The sequence below is a fragment of the Schistocerca cancellata genome, chromosome 7 (assembly GCF_023864275.1).
Source record: "Schistocerca cancellata isolate TAMUIC-IGC-003103 chromosome 7, iqSchCanc2.1, whole genome shotgun sequence".
Classification (NCBI taxonomy): Eukaryota; Metazoa; Arthropoda; class Insecta; order Orthoptera; family Acrididae; genus Schistocerca; species Schistocerca cancellata.
Genome location: NC_064632.1, coordinates 294,060,629 through 294,073,683, shown reverse-complemented (window position 1 = coordinate 294,073,683; position 13,055 = coordinate 294,060,629). Strand labels below are relative to the sequence as shown.

At 40.0% G+C, this 13,055-nt stretch overlaps 1 protein-coding gene across 1 annotated transcript in view; it reads right to left on the bottom strand.

Annotated features, from left to right (window-relative positions):
- Positions 1-1,118: 1,118 nt before the first annotated feature.
- LOC126091993 (putative E3 ubiquitin-protein ligase UBR7) overlaps positions 1,119-13,055 on the bottom strand; it is a 72,465-nt gene continuing 60,528 nt past the window's right edge. Inside the window, exons 7-8 of the mRNA XM_049907364.1 lie at positions 7,089-7,251; positions 1,119-1,420 (exon numbers count right to left, since the gene is read on the bottom strand). Coding sequence (XP_049763321.1) covers positions 1,263-1,420; positions 7,089-7,251 — 321 coding nt within the window. The 3' untranslated portion in view covers positions 1,119-1,262. The remainder of the gene's footprint in view (positions 1,421-7,088; positions 7,252-13,055) is intronic.

Sequence of the window (13,055 nt, the reverse complement as noted above, 5' to 3'; positions counted from 1 at the left end):
CCACTTTCGACAATACATTATATCATCTTCAGGCCTGTGGAAATTGAGAAACCCTCTTGTTACAAACCACTGCAGTTAACAGTACTGCAGTGGTCTGTAACAAGAGGGTTACTCAATTTACACAGGCCTGAAGATGACAATGTATTGTCGAAACTGGTAGCCTAAAAATAAAACCTAAATAACTGCTATTGGTATTGTATTATTAGGATGTAAAAAGTGACAATAAATTTAGTAAATTAAGAAACCATGAATCAAGAATATCTCCTTTATGTAAACACATAAGTAGGTGGTATCAACACAATATGTTAATCACCTTTATTTTTTCCCTCAATCAGTTTTACTATGACTATCAGGACAATTGTGAAGAACAAATGCAATCTACAGTTTATTCAGTAGACACCCAGTTTGTCAACAAAGTCAAAAGTTAAACAGCTACATCCAACACTGTTACCCTAAGAGTTACTTTGGGAGTGATTTTCAAAATGACATGGAATGCCACAGTTATCAGTTAGTGGTCTATTAATGAAAACATTCTCTCCCCATGAGTTTGAAAACTGTTATCTCAGAGTAAGTTTTAGTTGTGGAATTTTTTTAGCATTTCACAGGTAACTCTAAATTGCTCTCATCTGGTGAGCCATCATACTGTAATTGTAAAGTATGTTTCATATAAGTTATTTTCTGTAACAATATTTTCTAAAATATGAGAATAAAATTGATAACTGCATGTGCCTTTCACTGAGCAGTCAAGCCAAGTATCAAAAAATGAAATAAAGTTTCAATTTTAATTATTTTTTCCCTAAAAACTCATTTTTCCACTGATACCACGTGTGTCAATAAAATACATAGCAGAAATTACTGTAATGAGATAGTTGTTACAAATGACAAAAAACCAGACTCCTAACAGCTCAGATTTACTGTAATTTGAAGGTGTAATAAATATTTCCACAATTTTGTACAAAATTTTATGGCTGTTTTAATGAGATACCTTGAGAAATGCATGACAATAAAAGTTATAAAAGAACAAAGGAAAAGTCATGGTACTGCAGTCATCTGCAAAGGCAGAAGAAAACAAAAACCACTTCCACAATACTGGCAAAAATAAGAGAATAAATTAAATGTGGAATCTAAGTAAGTATATTTTAATATGCTGAAAACAGTAACCAATCACACATGTTAGTTCTGAACAATACTATTTTTACTGTAGAAATTTACATAAAAACAAATTTTGTAGTTGATTACAATCCAAATGGAGAAAATACAGACTAATGGCAAGTGGCAGGAGGCACAGCAACAGTTCTTTGTCGTTTTCTTGCTTCCAAACCAGAGAAGAATTCGTGAATGTCTTCAGCCCGCACAACCTTTTTGCTGTCAGCAAATTTCCGGAGGTACTCCTTTAGGCATGTCTTCATATCATTATACCCTGAAACAGGGAAGTGTAGTTATATCGTATACCAATTTTACTGACCAGAATATTTGCTAATTGCACAAATCCATCACAAAATCACCGAGTTCCAACCCCCACCCCCCCCACCCCAAAAAAAAAAAAAAAAAAAAAAAAAAAGAAGGAATGTTTGCTGCAGGTAATACAAGGATGGAGTGTGAGGGCAAAAGAGTACACAAGAGCTGCTGACACGGGCAGTTCGTTCCAAAGTGAAACACACTGGGCTAGGTCACGTAGGATTGAATAGAAAGAACAATGGAAGGGGTTATGCAACCTACTACACAAATTGCTAGTACTTTTAGGAAATGGGCAAGGTCGTGATACAACACTATAAAGCAAACCAATTGAGTTTGAAAATACAGTATAACCTCACTTTTAGGTTCCTGGCATTAACGTTTGCACACCGTTTACGGCATTTTTTCGTTCCCGTCAAATTTCCTATGTCCACAATATCTTTCCAGTGATTTACACATTACGAAAAAAATGACGCTGGCAAGATGTTAGCCGTCCAATAGCGTTTACAAATATTACATGGTTAAGTCTCTTGACACCAGGCACTCTGCTCAGCAGATTTTAACAGGTAAATGTGTAAAAGTTGGAACAATTTGTGCCATATCTCCCGCCGCTGCCAAACTCTAATTGGTATGGTGGCTGATGGGAGTAACTAGGTTCATTCAAGTAAAGATATCATGACCAATCACAACTATTTACAAACTGTCTCCACTGCGCAAGTACAGTTTCGTGATTGTTGTCAAACCATATTTAGCGTGTTTTGGTGTTTGGCCACTTGTAGTGCTAGCTAACACTGTCATTCACTTTTCATGGCTCAAATGTTTTTAGTTTAAAAACAGTGCCAGTTATGTATTTTATTCATGCTGAGCAAAACTTGTTAGAAGAATTTATTCTCATTGTCAAGTGCAGCATACTTATGCATTTTTTGTGACGTTACACAAACAATGGGAGTGACTGTTTTTGTGTGTGTGGTTTTCCAGATAACTGAGGCGGTACAGTACCTGATAACCTCAGAAAGATGACTACAATGCAAGAGACACAGAACAACACATACACCACACAAAATACTTATGCACAGATTTGGACTCGACACTGAGAAAAAATTCTCGAAACGCATCATGCTGCATATGAAGAAATACGTAACTAGTGTAGCATTTCATAACATCGATTATGATGTATGAAATTCCAGTCAAATGTTTCTATTTCCCAGAAAGTTATCAATTCCAGTTACATCGGCAGTTTTTATTAGATAATAAACAAGACCCTGAAAAATCTTTTGATGCTTCTTATGTACATATATCATACATAAAATGAGAAAATGCAAGGGGGTATTAACTTTTACACCTTAAAAGGTTATTTCCCATGTGTTACATTTTCTCGCATATCACTGTACTATTTAATAGGGTAGATTGTACTGTCAATAAATGTGGCTTATGCTGGTGAGTGTCCTGTTAGTTACTGCACCAAAGCAAAATCATTATGGTGGTTCTGTATAAGATACTTATGTAGCTTTTATAACTTGTCTAATCTCCTATACAGTTCTTTTTTGCCTCTAATAGTTACAGCCTTGCCTCCCTCCCCCCCTCTATTTTCACTGTCTGTGACAACAAGTTAGCACTACTGTTCAATAAACCATTTGCAAACTATTAACAAAACTACAAAACAGAGCAGTGTGTACCATTGCCCCTCTATGCTTGGAATTAATAGATTTTGACAAACATTCTGAACTAAATTTCAATAAAATCTGTATAGCAGCACTGGAACAATGAGGCACTCATGCAACCTAAGTTAGTATACTAACAAAAATATACATTAATGCCACAGCTTATGCTAGACTCCATCAGGGCACAGATAAATGAAAAATTAGAAGAGGAGTCTAGCACACAGACTTGGCTTCCTTGTCACAAATTATTGTTCTAAGTATAACATAACATGTCATTATACACACTTTTGCAGGTCTGAATAGGCAGATGGGAAAGAATATAGATATCAAATAGCCAGTTTCTTGAATTAAATTAATTTTTTTAAAAAGGGGAAATGCCTGAATGACCTAAAATGGACATCAGCTTTTAGATTTCTACACACATCTTGTGATGTAGCTGTCCTGACTACTAGTGTGTAGGATGCCATCAGTAGGGCAAACTTGTGCTGCTACTTTCTTTATCATAATTATTGTGTGTTTTCTCAGGAGTACCATCAATCCAATCAATTTCAGAACTTCCGATGATCCATGATTTCTGTCAGGAGTTTGATTTACGGCAGAAAAACCATTTTGTTCCCACAATGCTCTAGGTAAAATAACATCCTCTCAGGCAAACCTACACTGGCCAGGGTAACCTCACGCAACTGGGAGACAACTGATGCCGCAGTAATTGGCTGCTGGCGACTATTTTGGCTCAACAGCAATCCATCTTAATAGAATGTAGCATACCTTGAGGGTGAGATTTTTACAGTCTTTGTGAACCAGGCAATTTTAAGTCAATTCACATGTTCTCCGAGACACGCACAACATTGCACTTGCACACTTCACAGTGGTTGCTTAAGACTTTATTGTAACAGTGAGGGATGCTGACGAGCCTATAGCTTGAGGACTCCTGGGATCACCAGGCCACTACACAGCCATCATTGGCTGGGCCTATGAAAGAAGATTAGATTTGCAATAGAGAAAGGAAAGCAGTACCACAATTGTTGCACAATTATGAGTATGAATACCTGCATCGGGTTTGAGCGTGCCTGAAAATTTCCAAGAATAATTTCTGTGTGGAGAATGGTGTTCCGTGTCACTTTGAACGACTTTTGACATCCTCCAAATGGTCAGAGGGGAACTCCCAAGTGTGGGTTACAGTATATTAAATATTTTCAGTGAGGAATGTTGACATACTGCTGATGATTTCTTTCGAAACACTGCACAACAGGATGGTTCTATGTGTAAATGACACTCGGACAATTATGCGTATACTTTCGGGTCTTCTGCAAGTTGGTGTTCCCATTTTACAGAAAATATTACAACGACTGACTCAGTCATCTTATTCAGATTCTTTGAATTTTGGTGCTATGTATGCTCACTGCCTGGACTCCAATCAGCCTGGTTGGAAATGAGCCAGTGAGTACAGACAACAGCAAAATTTGCAGCACCTGAAGATGACAGATGGGTCAGTTGTCAAAATACTGTGCGTAAAATGGAAGCAACAACTCGGCAGAACACGCACAAGCACGCAAGTAATCCATCACACTGAGGAAACAAGTGGGACTGGAGTGTTTCCAGTACAGAAAGTGAAAGGTGCACTATTATATCAAATTTGCACTGGTAGCTCCCAAAAGGGGTAAAAACCACAGAGTGAGGAGAGCAGGTAGCACAGCAGCCGAACTACAGTGGCCATGAAGAACTCCAGACGAGTTTCTCCACTGGCGTTTATGTAATCGGATAGTAAGACGGAATTTCCTCAAAAGCAAACTTAAAAACACTTAAATGTGCACACCATAGGATGTAAAACTAAGTCAACTAATTTCCCGATTCCCACATTCTTACCTGGTGTCAAAACGGTGAAGATTACTTATATCTTAGGTTAGAAATAGAATATATATGTTAATGTAATGGTATGAAAATAATATGAGAAATACGTAATACTGAACCCTTAAAATTAAGTATGTTTACTACGTCAGCTAAACTCTGCGACTGAATAACAGAGAAAATGACTAATTCAGGTACAGTTATTAACACATCGAAAATGACACAACTTTTAACGTAATGTTTTATGAGAAGCAATTCATTTAGATATCTTTTTCATAAAACTCTTCTTATTAATGTTGGCTGATTGGTTCAAAAGTTGCAGAATTTGTAATGCAATACAAGTCACTTGGAGTGGTGTATAGTAGGGAGAAGAGAATAGCAGTGGGTGGGGGTATAGTAAGCCTGAAATTTGTGTTTAGACTATTAAGGATGAGGAGCTCTCCTCAGAATGCCAGATTATAAAGTTTCGTGTTTTATATAATTTCTGGGAATCAAATGGCAGTGCAGAGAAGTATTGATCCTAAAAGTATTTTGCAAGTGCAATTCACATTGCAACTTGGAATTATTCCTCCTGTGAAGCCATGGAGGAACTTTTAAAATTTTTATAGGGGAGTGTTTTCAAGTGTTGCCAAACAAACTAATGCTGCTGCAAGAGAGCTGCATTTTAGTGAATACACCCCTGAATTTAAAAGCAATTCCTTACATTGCACAGCTGATTCTATAACATCAACTCTGGATAGAAAATCAACTTCAGCTATATCGGTTTGTATTGCCATTACAAAGGCTTCAAATAACATTAAGAACTTCTCATATTTTTAAAAAGGGGAACTGCTGTGCAGCTGTAAGCAATTGGCCTCTAGACAACAGATGAGCCAAAATCATTTCAAGTAAATCTGATTCTGCATTTATTTCCCCTCGCAAGCTACAGTGTTTGCCAATGACATCCTCAGAAAATAGTTGCGAGCTCCTTGTGGCTGTACAGGAGTTTCCCTGGGATATTTAAATTAAGTCCCAGAATGTCCCTTATGTATTTTCTGCTAACAACAAAAAGATGTTGTACATGAATTATGTTTTTCACACACACATATCGCATACACAAGCACCATGAAAGAGCCAAGAAAATAATTTTCACATAGACCGTATTTTTATAAGGTTCTGAGCACATTTTCCTTGGAAGAAGTCGTGATCCTATCTAGCTTTTTCATTTGTCTGTGTAGGATACTGTATTTTGAAGACTGTTTATTCAATGAGCTCGCATTCAAGGTTAAGTATACAGGACCATATTCAACACACTACTGCCAAATTACCTGATTTTCAGTGTACATTTCTTGAACGGATTCATATCCCTGAAGGTTCCTTTCCTGACAGAATCTATTATGGATGAATGAATGATTGTGTAACATCTCAAGACTCTCAATATAAGAAAAGTAATCTTATTACAATATATCTCAAGACTCCAATGTAAGAAAAGTAATCTTATTACAATATATTTTAATACGCTGCCCTTAGCAAGGCAGCGATGGGCATTAATTTAACACTGACTGAGCAATTGCCTTTCTTTCTTCGAAGATGTGGACGTTATCAGAGATTAGTTCTGGTTAATTATTTGTAGGAGATAGATGTTTCTTGTAATAAGTTCAGCTGCCATTTTGAGGAAGCACAATATGAGTAATTATTACAGTGGCTTCTTACGTTTTAGCGTACAAAAAGGGCACATATGAGTGTAGACTGCCAATCTGAACTCTACAGTGCTCTAATGAAAATTGAAAGGAAAAGTAAATGAAGCTTTCTCTTTATCTTTTAATAGTTACTACTAATTCCCTCAGACTTCCAGGTTCGCAGATTAAGCTGCCGGACAGTGACAAGGTTGTGGAGAAAGCAAATTGTTCTCATGCCTCATAATTTCAACTACCACAGTCACAATAATAATGTCAAAGGGACTTTAAATTTACCATAATATCAATTTATTAAATCTACAACTTTATACACAATGAAATTCAAGGATACAGCAGAGGAAGAGACTAACTATACAGAGAGTTAAAGATAGAGGGAGACACTGGTGCAGACAGATGCTTACGTCTAAAAACATTATACAATTGAGAATTTGTCTTCTCGGTACCCTACCTTCAATAGCTTCCACTTGCTGAACACGCCCAAGTGAAGAAAGAGCCCGCATGCCTCTTTCATATTGTGATTCTGTTTCCGTACCACTTCCTTCTGCTTCGTAAGCTTGTACAGTGTCCTTTTCATCGAGAAGAAAAAGTACTCCTTCACTTTCATACATAGCCTGCGTACAAAGAAAAGATATAAAACCACAATGCCAAAATAAGTGCCACGTTGCAACACAATTCTATATCAGTTATCCAGATTTTGTTTCTGGATTAAATAATATTAATTTCAGTAAACATTCATTTTAGCCTACAAACTAAGTATTGGAGGGAAATGAATAGTGCACTAATTATTAAAATGCTGATGTTTAGTGTTTTCCTGACTTTCTTATTACCAAGTTCAGACTGTATGAACTTGTGTGTTTATTTGCCTTAAATCCTGAAAACAAAAATTCATATATCTAATGCAGTGTGGAAATATATCCTAAGGGCACCACACTGTTTATGTTCTGTGCAATTCAGGCATATGAAAATAATTACTACTGTCAGGAGAGAAGCATAAAATTGAGAACATTATTTATCAAACAATGGACAATACTTTAATCATGGTCGATAAATACATACCATGAAAAAAATTAGTTATTGTGGAAAATAAAGCAAGCAACAATTCTAGACTTAAAAAAAAAAGGAGCTGTCATCAGTCCAAAGACTGTCTTGAATACCAGAGTGCTTTACTAGGCACAGTTCTGTTGGATGTGGTGCGCTGTTGCCTCCCCCTGACCTCTGAACTGACTTACCCAGACAGTTATGAGGGGACCTTCAGTTAAACTTCGATTCCGATTCACGGCGAAACTTGGCATTTTTCACGTTAACAAAACTTGCCAGCAGGGAAAGAAGTAGTAAGTGACAGATAAAAAACCCTAGGACTGACTAGGGATTGAACCTGAGACCTCTGGATTTGTAGTCTACTGCTTTACCACAACCCAGAAAAACAAACTGTTTAACATAATGTGTGAGAACATGAACTATCATCATAACAGCTTATTCATGCATAGATTGAATGCCCTACAGAGAGAGTGCGCACATTTTGTGTGTGTGAGTGTGCGTTTTGTTTTATGGTGCAAAAAAGCAACTGAGGTCATACGCGTCAGACTGCCACAGTCTGGGATTTCTGCAGAAAACCATTCATGACGTGGGTAGACAAAGTAAAGAGATGATCAACTGCAGAATGCTCCGATCTAAATCCACACTGTGCATTCATGAGTAAATGGCGAGATTCGATCCACCACACCAGCCGGGTAGGAATCATACGTCCCATCACCTTGCAAACCCAGCTGGTAAGAGAGATGGGGCGATAGCTGGGAGGAAGGGTTTTGTCCTTAGCGGGCTTAGGTATGGGCTTCATGCCAGCATCCAGGAAATGTGTCCTCAGCCCAGATGCAGTTGTACGCGTTTAGCAGAAAGTGCTTGCCTGCAAGAGAGAGGTGCTGCAACATCTGAATGCTGATAGCGTCCGACCCTGGGGCGCAGGACCAGGATGAACTGAGAGCATGAGCTAGTTCCCTCATAGTGAAGGCGGCATTGTAGCACTCACGATTCGGAGAAGTATGGATAAAGGCAGGGTGATAGTAAGAAGAGGGCGACCCAAGGTGTTGGAGATAGCAACAGGATCCACGATGACAGTGGCACCTACTGTCAGGCCGGGAATGGATCTTGGTTCCAGAGAGCCATCTGAGGTTGGCCCACACAACAGAGGAAGGTGTGGAACTGGTAAAAGAACTAGTGAATGAAATCCAACTAGCTCTTTTGCTATCCCGAAGAACTCTACGACACTTTGCATGCATCTGTTTATAATGAATGCAGTTTTCCCGCGAAGGGTGGCAGTTAAAAACTCTGAGAGCACATCCCCGTATGCAAACTGCGTCGCGGCACACCTCAGTCCACCAAGGGACTGGGATACGATGTGGTAAAGAGGAAGTGTGAGAAAAGGAACGTTTTGCAGCAGTAAGGATAATGTTTGTGAGATAGTCCACCTGGTCATCACAACTGAGGAAATCTTGTTCTGCGAAGATTGCCAAGAAGGAGTAAAGCTGCCAGTCAGCCTTAGTAAGCTGCCATTTGGGCATGCATGTGGATGGGGTAGGAGTCAGAAGATGGAGAGCACATGGGAAGTGGTCGCTCGAGTAGGCGTCAGAAAGAACGGACCACTCAAGACGATGGGCAAACTGGGCAGGTGTGCGAGGAGTCAGAAAAGAAAATGGGTGCACCAGTGTTAAGGCAGAAGAGGTCAAGTTGGTTAAGAATGTTGTCCAAGATGACACCTCCCTGGCAGGCCCTGGGAGAACCCCAAAGGGGACGCACCTGCCTTTATACCTCAGGTCACACCTCCCGAACATATGATGAGGGACCAATGGGCAATCTAGGAAGGTTATAACTCAGGCAATCACCCCTCCCTGGGCCTGGCCTGTACCATGGGGTACATGCGAACCCAACCTGTCGACCCGGGGCTGGGAATTACGCATTACCCAGTCACCTTTTACATGTCAGACGTGTGGGTGGGCCTTCAGGAGTGCACAGGGAGGAAAGTTGAGACTGTTCACAGGTCAGCAACAGAATGCAGAACATTCCCAATAATACCCAGACATGATCCCCAAGGGAGGGGGAAAAAGAATAGCAAGAGGATAGAAAGGGAGAAAGAGCTGCAAAGGCTGAGGCCCCGTGGTAGCCAAGCACGAACCCAGCAAGTTTAATGCATCAAAAAAGAATACACGTGGCTGACTCGGTCTTATGCTGCAGCTCTGTAGTAACAACTTAGCATTGACCAATTCAGATACAGACAATTGTTCAATTCTTCCATCAATGAGGAATATTTGCGACCTTCAGTACAATCACTTTCTTATCATAGGACACGAGTGTTCTTACAGGTTGGCCATTGGTGCGATTTCTGAGCATCTGGGTAACTGTTGCGTGAGGAGGATTTTCATTACCGACAGGAGCATATATTACAAGAATAACTATCAATGACAGAATCCAAGCTTTTGAACTTGTCAGAATGTAGCCATAACGTTATTCGCAGGCACCACAAGCAGTCATAGGCAATGGAAGATCAGAGCTTCAGCTCGACGAAGCTGTTTCAACTAGCACAGAACAGAGTACTCTGGACATTCATTTGTCACTGATGACAATATAATTCTGCTGTCATCAATGGCATGAGCACCAGTTGCCAATCAAGATTCAGTTAAACTGCAAAGCTACTGTTGGTTCCAAAAAGTTACAAAGGCTTATAAAAGGAAACTACATACTAATGACGATCACAATCACTGCAGGCAGTCAAAGAGAACTTGTGATCACTAATTTTTATGAGCAGCCATAGCTCACCCCTAAATGTGCATGCATAAGAACAGCTTACTGTCACTGACTAACAATCATGCTCTGCTTCTCCTGCAGACAGTGCAGTTTTTATTGTGACACCTCTGACTGCCTGAAAGAGCAAAGTATTTCTCAACTACGGACATGCTGAAAGGCTATTGGCAAATTAAGGATGACGAGGCTCACCAGGAAACTACTTCCTTCGTAACAACTGACGGTCTCTGTTTCAAAATTATGCCATTTAGATTGTGTAATGCTCCAGCCACCTTCGAGCATACTATGCGCAACTGGCTTTTGATACCTTATATGGACAGTATGTCTACTATCTGGATGACATTGTGTTTTTTTTTAAGACACTTGAAGAAAATCTAAGCCTCCCAAAAACCACACTGAACTATGTTCAGACCATAGGCCTCCACCTTAATCCAACAAAATGCTTCTTCATCACCCAGAAATAAATATGTAGTTAGTACCAATCCACAGATAATAGGAGCAGTCTTAGATTTTCCAACTCCTTCACACGTTCACGACGTGACAAGTTTTTTCAGAATGTGCTCACGTTACTGGTGATGTGTACAAGACTTCTGTACTGATGCCCGTAGCCTTAAGAATTACTGCAGGGAGACACCAAATTTTTCTGGACCAAGCACAAAGAAATATCTTTACTTGTCCTTAAGAAGGTGTTAACAACTCCTCCAGTCCTAGCATTATATGACGAGAATGCCAAAACAGACAGTCATAATGACACTATCGGTTATGGGTTGGATGCAGTGCTAGTGCAAAATCAAATTCAGTAAGGTGCTGGAAAGGTGATAGCTTATGCTTCCAGGGCACTCTCCAAGGCTGAGATAAACTACACTCTACTGAGAAAATGTGCTTTGCAATTATTTGGGACACCAACAAGTTCTGACTTTATTTATTTGGCAATCCATTCACTGTTGGGAGAAACCAGCATTATGCTGCCTGACTAACCTGAAGGATCCATCATGTTGACTGTCAAGATGGGACATTGAGACTTCAGGTGTACGACATCACAGTGGTATACAAAACAAACACAAGGACGCCGAATACCTTTTGAGGAATCCTTGAACATAGCAGTGTAGATGAAGTCTGAGTCAACACCACATTAAACAATGTTGGTGCCAACCACAGGGAAGTTCAAGCACTGCCCAAAACCACAGAAGCCTTAATGGAGGGGGAATCGGCCTGAAGAGATTTCCGATCAACGAACACAACATTCCAGATGTGGAAAGGGTGCTTCTGGATGCCATGAAGACTACAGGGTGCAGCCAACTGCAGGTGGTGGCCCATGTCGGTACCAATGAAGTGTGTCGCTTTGGATTGGAGGAGATCCTCTCTGGTTTCGGGCAGTTAGTGGAAATGGTAAAAACTGCCAGTCCTGCTTGCGGGATTAAGGCGGAGCTCACTACCTGCAGCATCGTCGGCAGAGCCAACTGGGGTTCTTTGGTGCAGAGCCGAGTGGAGGGTGTGAATCGAGAGGCTCAGGCGGTTCTGTGACCGTGTAGGCTGCAGATTCCTTGACTTGCGCCATCGGGTGGTGGGTTTCCGGTTTCCACTTCATCGGTCAGGAGCCCACTACACACAGGAAGCAGCTACACGGGTAGCTGAAGCTGTGTGGAAGGGACTAGGTGGTTTTTAAGATTAGATGGCCTCGGGAAACCACAGAAAGGGGGCAGGTAAAACACAGTAAGGTAGTTGTAGCAACGATCGGTATTGTAGTTGTAAATTGTCGTAGTTGTGTTGGGAAAGAGCCAGAGCTCCAAGCCCTAACAGAAAGCACTGAAACTCATATAGTTATAGGTATGGAAAGCTGGCTAAAGCTGGAAATAAGTTAAGCTGAAATTTTTCTAAACGACCTAACAGTGTTCAGAAAGAATAGATTAAACACAGTCGGTGGTGGAGTATTTATCGCTGTCAGAAGTAGTTTACATGTGAAATTGAAGCAGATAGTTCATACGAAATAATATGGGTAGAGGTTATACTATACAATCAGACTAAACTATTACTTGGATCATTTTACCGACCCCTGACTCAGAAGATATAGTTGCTGAACAGTTCAAAGAAAACTTGAGTCTCATTTCAAATAGGTACCATACTCGTACAACTACTTTTCAGTAGTTGCAGGGGCAACAGTCTGGATGATTGACTGATATGGCCTTGTAACACTAACCAAAACGGCCTTGCTGTTGTGGTACTGCGAACGGCTGAAAGCAAGGGGAAACTACAGCCATAATTTTTCCCGAGGGCATGCAGCTTTACTGTATGGTTAAATGATGATGGCGTCCTCTTGGGTAAATTAGTCCCCCATTCAGGTAGTGAAGGGAGACGAAAATTTAATAGTCATGGGTGACTGGAATTCGACAGTAGGAAAAGGGAGAGAAGGAAACATAGTAGGTGAATATGGATTGGGGCTAAGAAATGTAAGAAGAAGCCATCTGGTAGAATTTTGCACAGAGCATAACTTAATCATAGCTAACACTTGGTTCAAGAATCATAAAAGAAGGTTGTATACATGGAAGAATCCTGGAGATACTAAAAGGTATCAGATAGATTATGTAATGGTAAGACAGAGATTTAGGAACCAGGTTTTAAA